Source organism: Mesocricetus auratus, unplaced genomic scaffold (assembly GCF_017639785.1).
Source record: "Mesocricetus auratus isolate SY011 unplaced genomic scaffold, BCM_Maur_2.0 Super-Scaffold_100027, whole genome shotgun sequence".
Taxonomy (NCBI): domain Eukaryota; kingdom Metazoa; phylum Chordata; class Mammalia; order Rodentia; family Cricetidae; genus Mesocricetus; species Mesocricetus auratus.
The window spans coordinates 8,784,074-8,801,033 of NW_024429208.1; the positions used below are offsets into that span (position 1 = coordinate 8,784,074).

Below are 16,960 nucleotides of genomic sequence, written 5' to 3' on the forward strand. Positions count from 1 at the left end.
CAGGTTGTACAAACTTACGATTGTTCCATCAATCATTGAGGCACACAGCCCCATGACTATCTCGCTCACCATCAGGCTACACAGTCCCCTTGGCTATTCAGCAACCATCATCTGTGCAAACCGATGCATATATAAACAACCACGCCACTGGGTGGTGCAAACCTGTGACAGCAGCAACAACCATCAGGCTGAGACGATGTACAGACAGCCTGCTCACTACCAGGATGGGGTGAGGATGTGGGCAAGGCAGGCCCTCCAGACCCCAGGCTCCTGTAAACTTTACACGCAGCTCTCTGTGACCCAGATCAGCACAGTGCTCTGTGGGTACTGACTCTGGGGACATCAATAAAGAAAATTCAGAAGAAAAACCACCCTTATGAGAAGAAAAACTGCCACTGACCTTAGGTGGAAGGTTGGGAACTCTCAAGGTGACGACAATGGAGAATTCTTCAGGGAAGAGGTCACAGCTGGAGAAGATTCTAGAGGCTGGAAAGCTCATGGTACGAGGCTCAGTGGCAGAGAACTGGAGGCCCAGCACACCCTCGGCCTGAACCATCCGGATTCCACTTGTAGCACCATTCAAAGGGACCACCTCTGCCAGGATATCCAGGGGACGAAGGTCTGTGGCGAAGACACGATAGGGGTAGGAGTTAGGTAATGGTTGTCCGACATGGCAGCCATGATGGCTTATTTGCCGTGTCTTCGTATTTTCAGATTTTACATCATGAAAGCTGTCAGCGCCATGCTATAGCCAGGGTGTCAAGTTATGGATGCCAAACTGAGTAAACAGTGAATCTGGGATAGCGTACTGGAGCAGTCCTGCCGCATGGCTGACCAATGGCAAGAAGCGGTCCCAACAGGTAGTGCTGGGGCTGTAGCTTAGCACAGAGGAGCCCACTGCCTCATACAAAAAGCATCTCCGAGGACGTCTGCCCTGCAACCTTTAACTGATGCTGTGCTTGCTACTGTGTCCAGGGTCGGGAAGTGTTTTGAAATGCCCCCACATAACTCTCACTTTGACTTTGAAAATGTCCCCTGTCTTAGCCTTCTTGAGCTTGCCCACAGTTTACCATGGCTGTGTTCCCACTGCACCCTGTTGCTGCTCTCAGACATAGCTTAGCAGACTGTACAGCAGTTGGGCAGATAGGCTGAAGACAGAGCCCACAGAACCATGGTAACCAGACAAGGGATAGGGCTCTAGGGGAGTGGAAATGATGGATGGATGGGTGGATGGGTGGATGGGTGGATGGATGGATGGATGGATGGATGGATGGATGGATGGTTATATAATACCAGCTGTTGGAAGTTTTCAAGAAACTCCTGGCACCTGTTAGCAACAGAGAGGAAATTGTGGTTTGACCAGCAGAGGCTTATCTACATGGTTCCCACAGACCACACTGTATACTGGGATGTAGCCCCAAACAAGCCCCCATTTGACCGAGAGAAATGCAGGTGGCCCAGGACTGGTATTTTACAAGGCAAGCAAGCCCTCTTCTGCAGAGTCCAGGTCACAGGAAGGAAGGGTTGAAGACAGAGAGGCTATTCTCAAGCCGTGTGACACTGGTGCTAGATGCCAGTAGAGCCAGTGCTGGGGGAATATCATCTGGATTAGGTGACAAGCTTGGGTACACAGTTCTGCTCCTAAGCAGGAGTTCCAGATGGCCTGAGATGTGCCCCTCACGACATGCTGGGTATGAGGTCGTGAACCTGCTCATGTGGCTGTAATGGAAAGTATGGTCATTGTAGATGACCAAGTTTTGGCAGGTCACTAGGTGGGCTACAATCCAACTCATAGGTATAAAAAGGGATAATTTGGATTCAACTCACAGGAATAAAGCAGATGTCAGGGACAAGCTAGAAAGCCAACAATGCCTCAGGAGCTGGGTGGCCTGGACAGTACCCTTGGCTCAGGTTAACCAGCACTGATGCAGACTTCAGTCTCCATGGTGAGTGGTGGCATCACGGTTAGCCATTCACTTGGTGTATTTGGCTGCACAGCTTGAGGAAATTAACACATCCCCAGAGGGAAATCACAGAGTTTCTCTACCCGAAAGTCCATGGGCCACCACTAACCAGCACAGAAGTGCAGAGTCCTGTCCTAGCCCATGAGACCCAGGACCAGGAGTAGTCAATTACTATCTGTCCCTCTGTCACCATGAGTACTTCAGATAGATCCTGCTGGTAAGGCAAACAACCCAGGAGAAAGTCCATGTGATCCACACGAAACACTGCTTGTTGTGAGACTAGAGAGGTGAGGTACCAGCTAACACGAGGAGCAATGCAGGAAACAGAAGCAGGAACAAAACCAACAGCAACCAGGAAGCAGTGGTCACGGGCTGGGCCTGTACCTCTAGGGAGGAGTATAAAGCCAGCATACCCCGCTCCTGACACACACACTTACACATTCACTCAACACTCAACCACCCTCCTCCAGCCAACCCCGCCATGGCCGCTTCCACCATGTCTGTCTGTTCTGACGCTTGCACCAACTCCTCCTGGCAGGTAGATGACTGCCCAGAGAGCTGCTGTGAGCCCAGCTGCTGCCAGCCCAGCTGCTGTGTCCCCAGCTGCTGCCAGCCCAGCTGCTGTGCCCCAGCCCCATGCCTGACCCTCATCTGCACCCCAGTGAGCTGTGTGTCCAGCCCCTGCTGCCAATCTTCCTGCACACCCTCATGCTGCCAGCAGTCTAGCTGCCAGCCCTCATGCTGCACCTCCTCACCCTGTTCTGTGACTCTTTGCTGCAAGCCTGTCTGCTGCACACCCATTTGCTCTGGGTCCTCATGCTGCCAGCAGTCTAGCTGCCAGCCCTCATGTTGCCAGCCATCCTGCTGTGTGCCTGTGTGCTGCAAGCCTGTCTGCTGCAAGCCCTGCTCCAGCGTGTCCCTGCTCTGCCGCCCTGTGTGCAGACCCGCCTGCTGTGTGCCCACCTCCTCCTGCTGTGCCTCCTCCTGCCAGCCCAGCTGCTGCAAGCCCTGCTCCAGCGTGTCCCTGCTCTGCCGCCCTGCCTGCTCCAGCCAGGCCTGCTATGGCCTCTCCTCAGCCCAGAAGTGCAGCTGCTGATGGGTCTGTTCCTGGTGCCAGCTGACTCAGGTCCCTCCCTGTGGTCCCTCTCAGCCTCTCCAGTCTGCTCCTGACCTGGGATAGACAGTCCCCCAGGATGCAGCCTCCAACCTGTCCTTTGTGACTCGACCTCTCCTCCTGCTTCCCAGGAGGCCTGATGATCCTCAGGGTCACTGTCCCTGTCCCTGTCCCTCTGTTCTGGTTACCTGACCCTGATACAGCTTGTCAGCTGCCCATGGCTTCAATAAACTCTTCTAACCACCTGCATTTGGAATATGTGGTTCAAGAAAATGTCCCTCTCCATAGCCAGGAATGTTTCCAGGAGGGAAGAACTCAGCTTAGCAATTGACAAGGGATAGTAGCCACCTCCCCTGGGGGTGTCGCAGTGTGACTCAGGGCTCTTTCCCCCAAAGTTCAGCTCCTCTGACCCCTATGGGTGGCTGTTCACCCATAGGTATGACCCTATAGGCCATCACCACCAACTGTTTCTCTATTTTTCTAGAATCACACAAGAAAAGCCATACTCCTGGATCCGGGCACTGTGGCCCCTGGCCTAGGCTGCCTTGTGAGTCCTGCCTGTGCATACATAGAGAGGGACACAAGAGATACTCATCTGGAAGAAAATTCATTGTAGGGATGAGGCAGGATACAGAGGACTAGGCACTGCCCAGTACCCTCTACTGGGACATTGGGACACAGGGACACAAAGTCCTCTCAACATAGGCTGCATTATGCCTCACTCACAAAGGGCTATGAATTATCAGTCCTCTCTGATGTGGGGAAGGCATGGCTGCACTTGGTGCCCAGGTGAGTGAACATGTTGAGACCTGGAAACTTCCAGCAGAGCCACACTGAGGGCCTGTGGCAGAGGTCAGGGGTGTCATGGCCCGCCGACCATTATATTTGTATTATTAAAGTAAACTTCTGGGGGTCGAACACATTAACATAAACACTGCAAACCTTCTCTCCACGGGTGTCCCAGCTTTTCGTTTTCTTTAGTGGTGAGCCTAATCCTTAATGTCAGCGAAGCCCTCTTTATCCTTTAACTCAGAACCACACAGACTCATTCTAGGCTCCTCATGAGGCTTGACTGTGCGATGTCCCCTGGGGCTTGTATGTTTGAACACTTGGTCCCTGGCTGGTAGTGCTGTTTTGGGGGATTGTGGCCCGTTTGGGAGAGGGCCACAGGTATAGCTGTTTAAAGATTCCGGTCCCTCCGCTCCCAGCCCAGGCTCTCGGCTTCCGGGTTGGCCTACATGAGGGGCAGCGCGGCATTTCCACCAGCCACGACTTCCTCACCCTTGAGCAGTGGGCCAGGATAAGCCTGGCTTCCCTCAAGTTCCCCTTCCTCACCCCATTTCCTCACAGTAAGGAACATGACTAGAGCCCTCCTGTTTCATTTGGTAGCATTTTGAGTCGATTTTTGATATCCTGAGTTGCTCCAACTCCCTGTGGATACTGAGCCTCCTCAACCAGTCTGAGCACTGTGGGATTGTTCTGGATTCCAGTCCTATTTTTCTGTGGTTTACTGTTACACCTCACACAGCAGTTCTGCAGTCTTGGAGTCAAATAATGGAAGTTCTCTGATTTTTCTTTGCCTTCTTCAGGTTTGGTTGACCACTCTGGGTCATCTATGCATCCCAGGGATTTTGGAAGCACCCCATCAAATTTGACAGCAAAGCCTGCTGGGATTTTGACTGAGATTTCATTAAACTCATAGATCATCTAGGGAAGATCAGACATTTAACATTGTGTCTTTGGGTCCATGAACATGGTATACCCCCCCCCCAGTCACTCATCTGGGATTTCTTTCATCTCTTTCAGAATTACTTTATCGCCTTTAGATCTTACACATATTTTAGTTAATCTGTTACTTCCTTTTTTAAATGTTGTCATTGATGGTTTATTTATCTTTAACCCCTGTTGGTGGTTTTGTTGTTGTTGTTGTTGTTGATTTGTTTTGTTTTGTTTTGTTGAGACAGGGTCTCACCATACATCCCTGGCTAGCCTGGAAGTGACTATATAGACCAGGCTGGCCTTGAAATCATACAGATCCACCTGCCTGTGTCCTGATGGTGGGACTAAAGGCATATACCACTACACCCCATTATCTCTTACACTTGACTGCAATTATCTAGAAATATAGTTTATCTCATGAAGTGAGGAATGTGTGTGTGTGTGTGTGTTTGTTGTGTCTCATTCTCTTGTGTTCTCACACACGGGGAGACTGGTGCCATTTCTCCCACAAAGGAGACTTCTTGGAATCAGTGTTTTCCTTGCAATGTGTTTTTAGTTAAGGCTTCAATCCCTTTGCCTGCTCCAGGGCTGCTCTGATGTTTTGTTTTCCTCTTGTTAGTTATGCAGTCTGTCTTTCCAGTGGCTTGGTTGCTTCCTCTACACTGCTAGGTGTGTCCACACGAGGCCATTGCCTTCTGCGTTGTTCTGTTGGTGTCCACAGACTCCGGGGTAAACACTCTTTCCATTCCTAGTATGGGTCATTCACTTCTTCCTTTTTCTTGACCAGTAAAGCTCACTAGAAATGTCCATTTTGTCATCCCCAAATGCAAGACCCTGGTCTTGGCTGTTTTAGCCTGGAGCTGTCTGACCCCACTGCTCATGGCCTTCATGTAGCTGGTTATTTGGGGCTTCACCTGTACCTCATCTCTAGCTCCGAGTTAAAGCACAGATTCGCAGCCTCCCTCGCGTACCAAGAAGAATCACAGAGCATCACTCTCTACATGTTGCCGTAGCTTGATCTCAGACGTGGGATTTCATTTTCATTTTGCTCAGAATACATCCTGATTCCCATGGTGATTTTATCTTTGGTCGGTGGGCTGCTCTTACACTCTTTCTTTGGTTTCCCCACGCTTGCAGTCTCCCAGCTCTCCCAAGGTGACTCCTTGTTCTGCCGAGATCTGGACACAGTCTGATTTTGGTCCTCGAGATGTGCTGTGGCTCACGGTGCTGAGGAGGTGGCTTATTTTGGTGTGTGTTCATGGATGATTAAATAAAGCTTTCCACCATTGTTGGATGGAACATTGCTTAGATGTCAGTGGACAGGTGGGTGTCTGGAACTGCTTCAAGTTTTCTGTGTTCTCATCGGTGTTATTTCAGATTTGGAAAACTGTCTGGCACTTTCTCTTTTCTCAGCTTCCTGGTCCAGTCTTTCCCCTTACACTAAGGTTTTACATGTGTCAGGCTGCTCAGTGCTGTGCGCATGACTCCAGCTCCCTGGGCCTCTTGAGATACCCCGGTGTCCCTCTCCTTGGAGAGCTTCACATGCAGGTTATTTTCTTCCACGTTGTCTCGTCTTTGATAATTTTGGGTTTTTTCTTGCTGCTCTTCTGTTTTTTAGCTTTTGGTATATGTTTTTTTTCTTGGCCGCCCCTCGTCAGGCTCCTGCTTTTGGTTTGGGTCCTCACCCATCATGAATGTCACGAATTTTACTCTCTGTCTGCTAATGTCACTGGCTCTGCCATTCTGGATTTCTTTCTGTCCATTGCTTCCATCCTGGACGGTGCTGGCCTGTTCTGTAGATTATTTCCCACTGTGGTCTGAAAATGCTGTTCTGCTCCATGGGTTTCCCCTCACCCAACTGAAGGGTGCTGTTGCCTTGCTGCGGGGACACTCCTGTGAGCCAGCTCTATCTCCCCATGGGTCACTGCTGGTGACAATCTGAGGGGGTTGACCACAGAGTTTGTGCTTGAAGGCAAGGTCAACACCATGACCAAGGCAGGCCGCTACCCATGTAGACCTAACACTTGCAGCCTGGGGTATGTCCTCTCTCTGGCTGTCTCCATCCTGTGGTGACCCTGCTCTCATTCACAGTGCCCATGCCTATGGCCCAGCCACAGGACATAGACCACCCACAGGGAGCCAAGCCCTGCTCTCCTGCACCTCACCCACCATGTCCACTCAGCTAGAGCCCCCTGAGAAAGTCCCAGAAAGCCACCAGCACTGGCAGTCAGTCCTATACTGGGGTCTGGAGCCAAGACTATACCCAGCTGATGTGGGCTGAATCAGCCTCCCCCCCCCCCCCCGGCAGGCTGTGCAGTGTGTGCGTGCGTGCGTGCATGTGTGTGTGTGTGTGTGTGTGTGTGTGTGTGTGTGTGTGTGTAAGTACAATGGCTTCCCATCTTCACAGTTTCTAGGATGACAGAACTTGCAAGGTCATGGGCTTCAGAGAATCCATTCCTCATGTGTGAGGACAGGATATCTTCCAGCCCCAAGTGTACATCCCTCTGTGACTTCTCAGGGTCTATCTCTGAATCACCACTACCTGACCCACTACTGCTCAGGCCTGGTCTATGCAGCCAGCATTTCCCCAGAAGGAAATCTGCCATAGATCCGGGGCAGATACAAGAAGTCTCAGGGTGTCACTCCACCCCCCCCCACCCTGGGTACCTAGGGAGGCAGCACCAACTTGGTCCCAAGCAGACCTGTGGGGGAGACTCAAGTCCTGATTAGGTCCCTCAGTGGAGCTCAGGGGATTCTTTGTGTGGAAGGTCAGGTGGTGCTAGGCACATGGACACCTGCTGCCAAGACACCTGCCTATCCCAGAACTAGAGCTACAACCTGGGGCACTGATTCTTACTCTCAGCCTCTGCAAGCTGAGTTCCCTGACGGTCACTGATGTGGTCAGGACCATCCTGGCATGCCAACACATCCTCAACAGAAACAAGACTCCAGGTAACTGACTTCTCAGTGTGTTCCTTCACGGTGTGCTCCACCACGGTGTGCTCCACCACGGTGTGCCTACTCTCCAATCACACCCATACACTTAAGGTCTCTGCTTTTAGAACCAAGTGAAGTCTAGAGGCAGGGACATGTCTGCTCAGAAGGCCCATAGCCCAGACCTGATTCCAGTTGTTAGCACACACTCGCACCACTGAACAGGGGACAGCTGCTGCTGACCTGCCCTGTGAGAGCATTTCCTGTATCTACAGTGAGTGCCAAGGAACCAGAGCTCACAGAAGAATGTCCATACAGTTGGACTGAGGCAGCACTTGACAAACACTCAGGGGGAGGCACCCAATTGCTCTGGGAAGCACGGGGCATAGAAGTACCCGTTCATGTTTGATTGACACCGTACAGAGGAAGCACAGTTACAAAGCAAAGGGGGCAGAGGGAACTGTCCCCTGAACTAGCACAGATAGGCTCCAAAGCACAGCAGATCTCCGGGTGCAAAGGAGGACTCATAAGATGGCAATGAGTACCATGGGAGTCTACATAGGTTCAGTCAGCGTTTTTATTGCTCAGAAGGTTCAAGTGTATTCAGAGAAGGGACAGACCCAATGAGGTGAGAATGTTTGACCTGGAAAGGGCAGAGGCAGAGAGAGGGGGCAGTGCCATGGTCTGCCAGGGTGCACAGAGCACAGGGTATGAACATTCTTCTGTGAGCTCTGGTTCCTTGGCACTCACTGTAGATGCAGGAAATGCTCTCACAGGGACAGGTCAGCAGCAGCTGCACTTCTGGCCTGAGGAGAGGCCACAGCAGGCCTGGCGGGAGCAGGCAGGGCGGCAGAGCAGGGACACGCTGGAGCAGGGCTTGCAGCAGCTGGGCTGGCAGGAGGAGGCACAGCAGGAGGAGGTGGGCACACAGCAGGCGGGTCTGCACACAGGGCGGCAGAGCAGGGACACGCTGGAGCAGGGCTTGCAGCAGACAGGCTTGCAGCACACAGGCACACAGCAGGATGGCTGGCAGCATGAGGGCTGGCAGCTAGACTGCTGGCAGCATGAGGACCCAGAGCAGATGGGTGTGCAGCAGACAGGCTTGCAGCAAAGAGTCACAGAACAGGGTGAGGAGGTGCAGCATGAGGGCTGGCAGCTAGACTGCTGGCAGCATGAGGAGGACCCAGAGCAGATGGGTGTGCAGCAGACAGGCTTGCAGCACACAGGCACACAGCAGGAAGATTGACAGCATGAGGGCTGGCAGCTAGACTGCTGGCAGCATGAGGAGGACCCAGAGCAGGTGCAACATACAGGCTTGCAGCACAGGGTCACACAGCAGGACTGCTGGCAGGGGGAGCAGGTGCAGCAAGCTGGTTGGCAGCCTGACTGGCAGCATGAGGGTGTGCAGGAAGACTGACAGCAGGGGCTGGACACACAGCTCACTGGGGTGCAGATGAAGCTCAGGCAGGGGGCTGGGGCACAGCAGCTGGGCTGGCAGCAGCTGGGGACACAGCAGCTAGGTTGGCAGCAGCTGGGGACACAGCAGCTGGGCTCACAGCAGCTCTCTGGGCAGTCGTCCACCTGCCAGGAGGAGTTGGTGCAAGCGTCAGAGCAGACAGACATGGTGGAGGCGGCCATGGCGGGGTTGGATTGGAGGGGTGTGCTTGCAAGTGTGTGTGTGTGAGTGTGTGTGTATGTGAGGTGCTGAGCCCTCAGCTTTTATTCCCCTTCGTGGTTCTCACCTTCCTTGTCTGGTGACCCAGCAGTCTCATTAACACTGTTCCTTGTTTAGCTGTGAGCTGTCACTCACCGTGTAAACATCCTTAGTATATGTAAATCTGCTGGTCTTTTCCATCTCTAGGTGGCCCCACACTGAGATGGACAGGATGTATATTTGCAACAGGTACCTCAGAGGTTGGGTGGGAAAATCTCCACATCTTCACTCCCTAGAACAACACCGGAGATAGCCTTGGGCTGCCCAGAAAACTCAACTGCCTTAGGGAGTCAAGCAAGAGAGTCCTGGCCGCTGGGGTTCTGTGGATCATGTTTCTACAGTCAATTCTCAGTGTAGAAATTCTCTGAGGGTCAGCATGTAGTGTGTGCAAAGCCAAAAGTGATGTCTAAGTTACAGATTGTGGCGACCCTGGTGGCGGGGGTTGGGGGGTGAGGGGGTGGGGGAGGGGGATGCTGCGGCTGCATGTCCCTACCCCCGTGTTCATGTGCTCCTACCCTTGCAGTGTGGGCCATGACCCATAGCAAGGGCCAGCATCTGGCAGCTGCACTGAGGATGCTGACATGTTAGGAGAGCCTCCCATGCTTAGAAGAAGCCACACCTCATAAGCTGTCCGTACAGAGGGCTGCCTAAAGATGAGGCTCCAGAGCCAAAGAGAAACTGAGGCACTCCGTCTTAAATGTCTCAGTGGCCACATGAGTGAGAAGGGGATCTGCCCAATGAATCCATTAGGGGTGCTTTGGTACAGCTCTGCCCAGCCAGGTTTGCTGGACCAGATTCCCAACACACGCACTGTGCAGCAAATATGTGTTATTTTGAACCACACAACAACAGAGGATACACATATGGACCAAACTGCATCAGCTGTAAATGAGCCAAATCTTCACAAAGTCACAGAAAAGAAACTTCTTGATTTAAGATTAAAAAATGTGGTGGGCTAGGTATGATAGAGTTTGCGTTGTTAAACTCTATAAATATGGAGACATATTTATGCATACGTATTATATGTATGCATAGAGGATGGATAGACACATAGATAATAAATGATGAATGGGCAGGCATAAGGATAAGTACATGGATGAGTGGATGGTTGGGTGAGTGGATAGATGATGAGAAAGTAGATGGATGGGCTAGTACGTGGGTGAGTGGATGGATGGATGGATGGATGGATGGATGGATGGATGGATGAGGGGGTAGGTGGATGCATGAGTAGGTAAGATGGGTAAATACATGGGAGTATGGATGAGTGGTTTGGTGGGTGGATTGGCTGGGTGAGTAAGTGCATATATAAGTGGGTTAGTGGATATATGTACAGGTGGGTGGATGGGTAGATGGTGAATAGATGGGTGCATGAGCCAGTAGATGAGTAAGTAAGTGAGTGGATGGATAGGATAGTGGGTGGGTAAGTGGATAGATGGATGGGTGGTGGGTGAGTGAATGGAATGACGTATGAATGGCAGTTAGATGAATAGATGGGGGTGGGTGAGTGGATGGATAAGGAAATAAGTATATAGCTGAGTAGGTATTGGATGGATGGATAAATAGGTGGGTGAATGGATAGATAGATAGACAAATAGATAGATAGATAGATAGATAGATAGATAGATAGATAGATAGACGGATAGATGGATGGGTGTGTGGCTGGGTGGGTGGATGACTGGATGAGTGTGTTAGTGGATGAGTGAGTGTGTTAGTGGATGAGTGAGTGTGTTAGTGGATGGATGAGTGTGTTAGTGGATGGATGGGTGTGTTAGTGGATGGGTGTGTTAGTGGATGAGTGAGTGTGTTAGTGGATGGATGGGTGTGTTAGTGGATGAGTGTGTTAGTGGATGGATGGGTGTGTTAGTGGATGAGTGTGTTAGTGGATGGATGGGTGTGTTAGTGGATGAATGGGTGTGTTAGTGGATGAGTGTGTTAGTGGATGGATGGGTGTGTTAGTGGATGAATGGGTGTGTTAGTGGATGAGTGTGTTAGTGGATGGATGGGTGTGTTAGTGGATGAGTGAGTGTGTTAGTGGATGGATGGGTGTGTTAGTGGATGAGTGTGTTAGTGGATGAGTGTGTTAGTGGATGAGTATGTTAGTGGATGAGTGAGTGTGTTAGTGGATAGATGAGTGTGTTAGTGGATGAGTGTGTTAGTGGATGGATGAGTGTGTTAGTGGATAGATGAGTGTGTTAGTGGATGAGTGTGTTAGTGGATGGATGAGTGTGTTAGTGAATGAGTGAGTGTGTTAGTGGATGGATGGGTGTGTTAGTGAATGAGTGAGTGTGTTAGTGGATGGATGGGTGTGTTAGTGGATGAGTGAGTGTGTTAGTGGATGGATGAGTGTGTTAGTGGATGGATGAGTGTGTTAGTGGATGAGTGTGTTAGTGGATGGATGAGTGTGTTAGTGGATGAGTGTGTTAGTGGATGAGTGTGTTAGTGGATGGATGAGTGTGTTAGTGGATGGATGGGTATGTTAGTGAATGAGTGAGTGTGTTAGTGGATGGATGGGTGTGTTAGTGGATGAGTGAGTGTGTTAGTGGATGAGTGTGTTAGTGGATGAGTGAGTGTGTTAGTGGATGAGTGAGTGTGTTAGTGGATGGATGGGTGTGTTAGTGGATGGATGGGTGTATTAGTGGATGGATGAGTGTGTTAGTGGATGAGTGTGTTAGTGGATGGATGAGTGTGTTAGTGGATGGATGAGTGTGTTAGTGGATGGATGGGTGTGTTAGTGGATGAGTGTGTTAGTGGATGGATGAGTGTGTTAGTGGATGGATGGGTGTGTTAGTGGATGAGTGTGTTAGTGGATGAGTGAATGTGTTAGTGGATGGATGGGTGTGTTAGTGGATGAGTGAGTGTGTTAGTGGATGGATGGGTGTGTTAGTAGATGGATGGGTGTATTAGTGGATGGATGAGTGGGTAATAATAGATAGGTGGGTGGATTGGTAGATGGATAGATGAGTGGATAGATGGATAGATGGACAGGTGGATGGATGAGTGAGTGGATGAATGGATGGATAGATGGACAGATGACAGGTGGATGAATAGATGAGTAGGTAGGTGTGTGAATAAGAGGCGGGTGAATGGATAGCAGAGTCAATGCTCACCATTTATGGATTCTGTTTAATTTTTACTTTCTGACACTTACATGCATCCCCAAATCTACTTGTGAACTTTCTGTGGCTATCCATGGACATCCACAGAGAAGGGAGTCTTAAGGTACATGCTTCCAGCTGGGTAGGATGAGATAATAATAAGGCTGTGCCTTCTGATTCTGACTCACCCTGAAAACAAGTTTCCTTGGGTCTCCTTGGTGCCGAGTTTTCTGGGGTTGTGCTGTCCTCTTGCTGGGGAATGCCCCTGAATGGTGCTGAACCACCATGTGCTGTGACATTAGTACTACAGGGCACTCCACAGAGTCTTGCTGTTGGTGTGAGGCCAGTGGTAATGAGTCTGCCATATGGATAGCTCTAGTAGACTTTGGACAGACACACATCAGACAAGCTCCCGTGTGACACACGATAACCAGGTATCAGACAAGCTCCCATGTATGTAGTGCATGTGATGACCGGAAATCAGACAAACTCCCATGTGACACACATGATAACCAGGTATCAGACAAGCTCCCATGTCTGTGTACATGTGATGACCGGAAATCAGACAAACCCCCGTGTAGCACATGTGATGACCAGAGATCAGACAAGCCCCCGTGTGACACATGTGATAACCAGCGATCAGATAAGCTCCCATGTCTGTGTACATGTGATGACCGGAAATCAGACAAATTCCCATGTAGCACATGTGATGACCAGAGATCAGACAAGCTTCCATGTATGTAGCATATGTGATGACCAGAGGCTCATGGGAAACTGACCCTGTGTGAGCGCCAGCAGCAATCGACCAGCATCTTCTAAATCAGTGTTAGTGACTCACAGAACACAACCACTAGCACGAGGAGAGTGGGCTCTGAATCCATGCGTGTGTGCATGTGTGTGCATACATGTAGCGAGACACAGAGGGGGAAATGGAGGACATGGGAGCAGCTGCTTCCAAGGACACTGGCTAGCACTGGCTTCATATGACACACAGCCTAACCTCCAGATGCATCTTCTGGACAGTCTGACAACAACATCCCAGACAAACAAACACCCTAATGATGGCCATGAGCGGCACCAACAAGGAAGGGAGATCAACAACACAGGGGGATAAAAGCTGATGGCTCAGGACCTCACACTCACTCACGCTCAACACTCACTCACTCACTCAACACTCACTCTACTCCAGCCCAGCTCTGCCATGGCCGCCTCCACCATGTCTGTCTGCTCTGACGCTTGCACCAACTGCTCCTGGCAGGTGGACGACTGCCCAGAGAGCTGCTGTGAGCCCAGCTGCTGCCAACCCAGCTGCTGCCAGCCCAGCTGCTGTGCCCCAGCCTCCTGTGTTACTCTTGTTTGTACCCCAGTGAGCTGTGTGTCCAGCCCCTGCTGCCAATCTTCCTGTACACCATGCTGCCAGCAGTCTAGCTGCCAGCCTTCATGCTGCACCTGCTCCCCCTGCCAGCAGTCCTGCTGTGTGCCAGTTTGCTGCAAGCCTGTCTGCTGTGGGGCTTCCTCCTCATGCTGCCAACCACCCTGTTGTGTGACCCTTTGCTGCAAGCCTGTCTGCTGCACACCCATCTGCTCTGGATCCTCGTGCTGCCAGCAGTCTAGCTGCCAGCCCTCATGCTGCACCTCCTCACCCTGTTCTGTGACTCTTTGCTGCAAGCCTGTCTGCTGCACACCCATCTGCTCCGGGTCCTCCTCATGCTGCCAGCAGTCTAGCTGCCAGCCCTCATGCTGCCAGCCATCCTGCTGTGTGCCTGTGTGCTGCAAGCCTGTCTGCTGCAAGCCCTGCTCCAGCGTGTCCCTGCTCTGCCGCCCTGTGTGCAGACCCGCCTGCTGTGTGCCCACCTCCTCCTGCTGTGCCTCCTCCTGCCAGCCCAGCTGCTGCAAGCCCTGCTCCAGCGTGTCCCTGCTCTGCCGCCCTGCCTGCTCCCGCCAGGCCTGCTGTGGCCTCTCCTCAGCCCAGAAGTCCAGCTGCTGAGTGGACTCTGTTATCACCCCAGAGCTTGGGAACTCCCTCTCACCTGACCCCTGGCTTCTCTGCTAGTGGCCAGCAACTGTCTCCATTGCCTCTCCATGGTCTTGCAGGACCTCGGCTGTCACTTGCTAACCCCTCCCTCACTTTGGGAGAAGTCCCAGCTCTTACCCAAGACTCTCCCAGTCAGGGAGCCTACTGGCCCTGCCGCAGTGAGCACAGCCTCTACAGTATAGGCCTCTGTGTAGCAAAGCAGAAGCTGCTTCAGAGACGGCCTCCCAGCCACTTCCCTGGGTCTGTGACAGGGCTCTGCTGTGTGTAGGCCAACCCTGGCTCTTTTCCTCCCACCCCAGCCCCTTTCAGCTGCAGCTGCCAATAAACCGCTTGATAAACCTAACCAAGATTGTCTCTCACGTGAATGCTCGTGTTCCCATGCCTGGCTCCTCACACTGGCACTGAGTCCGTCCCCTTCCATGGTGTCAGAAGCCCGTATGCCCTGTCCAGAGGTGTGTCCAAGGGATAAGCTTGTGTTCAGGGGCAGAATAGTGTGGGTCTGGCAGCGGCACCTATCCTGGGCGTGGCTTTGGCCACCCTGACTCCCCCAAACTTCCCTGCCCTGGTTGGTGAGATCCTGGGAGCTGTTCTTTGTAGAGAACTTGGGTCTGAGAGGCTCCTACCACACTGCCTCACTGGCCTGCAGTCTTCATAAAGCAGCATGGTTGGATACCTGCTCTCCTGAGGGATTGTGGGACTTTGGGGCATGGCAGGGGTATTGGATGGCTGATATCCTGGTCACAAGTCTCAAGCACACTGATGGGAAGTCCTTCTGTATGCTGCAAATGTGTTGCTTTTATTGGTTGATAAATAAAGCTGATTTGGCCAATGACCAGGCAGAATAGAGCCAGGAGGGAACCCAAACAAAGACACAGAGAGAAAGAAGGCTGAGTCAGGGAGATGCTATGTATTCACAGGAGAAGCAGGATATGAGGTGACAAGCCATGAACCTCATGGTAACATACAAACTAATAGAAATGGGTTAGTTTAATTGTGAGAGCTAGTCATTGATCAGACAGTTATAATTAATATTAAGCTTCAGAGTGATTGTTTTGTGAGTGACTGCTGAGGCTGGTGGGTGGGAGAGAAACAGGTCCAGCGGGACTGGTCAAGACAGAGAAAAGTATCCAGCTATAGCACACACATCTTGCAATCCTTGCTAGGGATACTGAGTACATCCCTTGGACAGCATCACCTCCTGCTTCCCAGGACTTGGCCCCAAGCTCCTTTTCTTGGCTGGGGTACCACTTCTGGCCTAGACCTGTGGCCTGGTCCAGGTTGTTGCAGTTAGAGCCACACATTGGTTATCTGGAAAGTGAATTTCTGGCAACAATCCGCCTCCTCCAGGCCACAGCGACTTTCTGTTCTTTGCTGTAGTGCCTTGCAGACTTGGGAATGGAGGTGAAGGATGTGCCCTAGAAAGGGATTCTGGGAACAGAGAGGGGGCCTCACAGCAGACTCAAGCCTCCGAGACACTCTGTTCTGGGCCCTGCAGTTGACAGTCACCCTCACTAATAGTATGTGACTGACAAAGGACCCAAATTCTGAATTTACAATGAGACAAAAATAAATGAACAAAAGAGGTGGCAATAAGCATTTATAGAGATGCCCTGTGACCAAAAGTCACACAGTTGGTCATTCCTGCCCATGACAAGGAGACATAGATGATCAAAGAAGAGACAGCTATCACCTTCAGGATGGCAAGCAACCAGATGTCATTACATCCAGTGTCTAGTCACTACGTGGCCAGAGCATAGATAGATAGATAGATAGATAGATAGATAGATAGATAGATAGAATGACTCCGCTTGAAACTCAGGGAGGCAAGTGGTCCTTACAGTTCTAAACATCGGTAGCGAGCCCATGAAAACACTCAGGAACGAACAAAAGAGCAATGTCCCACACATGTCCTCTCCAGAATGTGGGGACAATGGCTCCCAGGGAGTTGAGCAGGTCAGCGAGGGCTGATATGAGTCAGCCGGGCTGCTGGGTCTGTGCATGCTTGGTACATTGCGTTCTGTATTGTCTGCTGATAATTATTTGTAATAAAATACTAAGAAAAAGACGTTATAAAGACCACTCTCCTGAACCACGGTTAATAAAGCAAACTTATAACTGTAAAAGGACGTCACCTTTGGGAAATCGAAAGGCACTCCCTGTCACAGACTCAGAAGTGGACCCGCAGCGAGTCTGGACGTGCATCATGGACCAAATAGCGATTGAGGATACATCACTTCTCAGAACACAGTTAATGCAGGAGAGGCAGGACTCAGAAGAAAATCAAATCCTTAGGCAATACAAACAGGATTAAAAGCAAGAGTTCAACCCACGAAACCACAAGAGCTTCCAAAATGAATTTTTAAAAGGGAAATTTTGAATTTCAGA

The 16,960-nt window shown here is 51.1% G+C and overlaps 3 protein-coding genes across 11 annotated transcripts; 2 read left to right on the forward strand and 1 right to left on the reverse strand.

Moving 5' to 3' along the window:
* Window positions 1-2,445: 2,445 nt before the first annotated feature.
* On the forward strand, window positions 2,446-3,314 carry LOC106021182 (keratin-associated protein 10-3-like). Its single transcript, XM_013113846.2, has one exon. The coding sequence runs from the start codon at window positions 2,446-2,448 to the stop codon at window positions 3,058-3,060; it is 615 nt and encodes a 204-aa protein (XP_012969300.2). The 3' UTR covers window positions 3,061-3,314.
* A 5,142-nt stretch (window positions 3,315-8,456) lies between these two features.
* Window positions 8,457-9,369, reverse strand: LOC121134290 (keratin-associated protein 10-1-like). Of its 7 annotated transcripts, none has more exons than XM_040732357.1 (2): window positions 9,273-9,369; window positions 8,457-9,203 (listed from the first exon to the last, which is right to left on the reverse strand). In XM_040732357.1, exons 1-2 carry the CDS (start codon window positions 9,367-9,369, stop codon window positions 8,515-8,517), a joined length of 786 nt encoding a protein of 261 aa, XP_040588291.1. In that variant the 3' UTR covers window positions 8,457-8,514. The 7 variants fall into 7 exon arrangements, with proteins under 7 accessions (XP_040588291.1, XP_040588289.1, XP_040588290.1 ...); XM_040732355.1 differs by having other exon boundaries at window positions 8,457-9,222; window positions 9,271-9,369; XM_040732356.1 differs by having other exon boundaries at window positions 9,264-9,369.
* A 4,372-nt stretch (window positions 9,370-13,741) lies between these two features.
* On the forward strand, window positions 13,742-14,527 carry LOC121134291 (keratin-associated protein 10-3-like). 3 transcript variants are annotated; one of them, XM_040732363.1, is made up of 2 exons: window positions 13,742-14,191; window positions 14,318-14,527. In XM_040732363.1, the coding sequence occupies exons 1-2, from the start codon at window positions 13,742-13,744 to the stop codon at window positions 14,525-14,527; spliced, it is 660 nt and encodes a 219-aa protein (XP_040588297.1). The 3 variants fall into 3 exon arrangements, with proteins under 3 accessions (XP_040588297.1, XP_040588298.1, XP_040588296.1); XM_040732364.1 differs by having other exon boundaries at window positions 13,742-14,136; window positions 14,266-14,527; XM_040732362.1 differs by having other exon boundaries at window positions 13,742-14,050; window positions 14,102-14,527.
* Window positions 14,528-16,960: the final 2,433 nt, after the last annotated feature.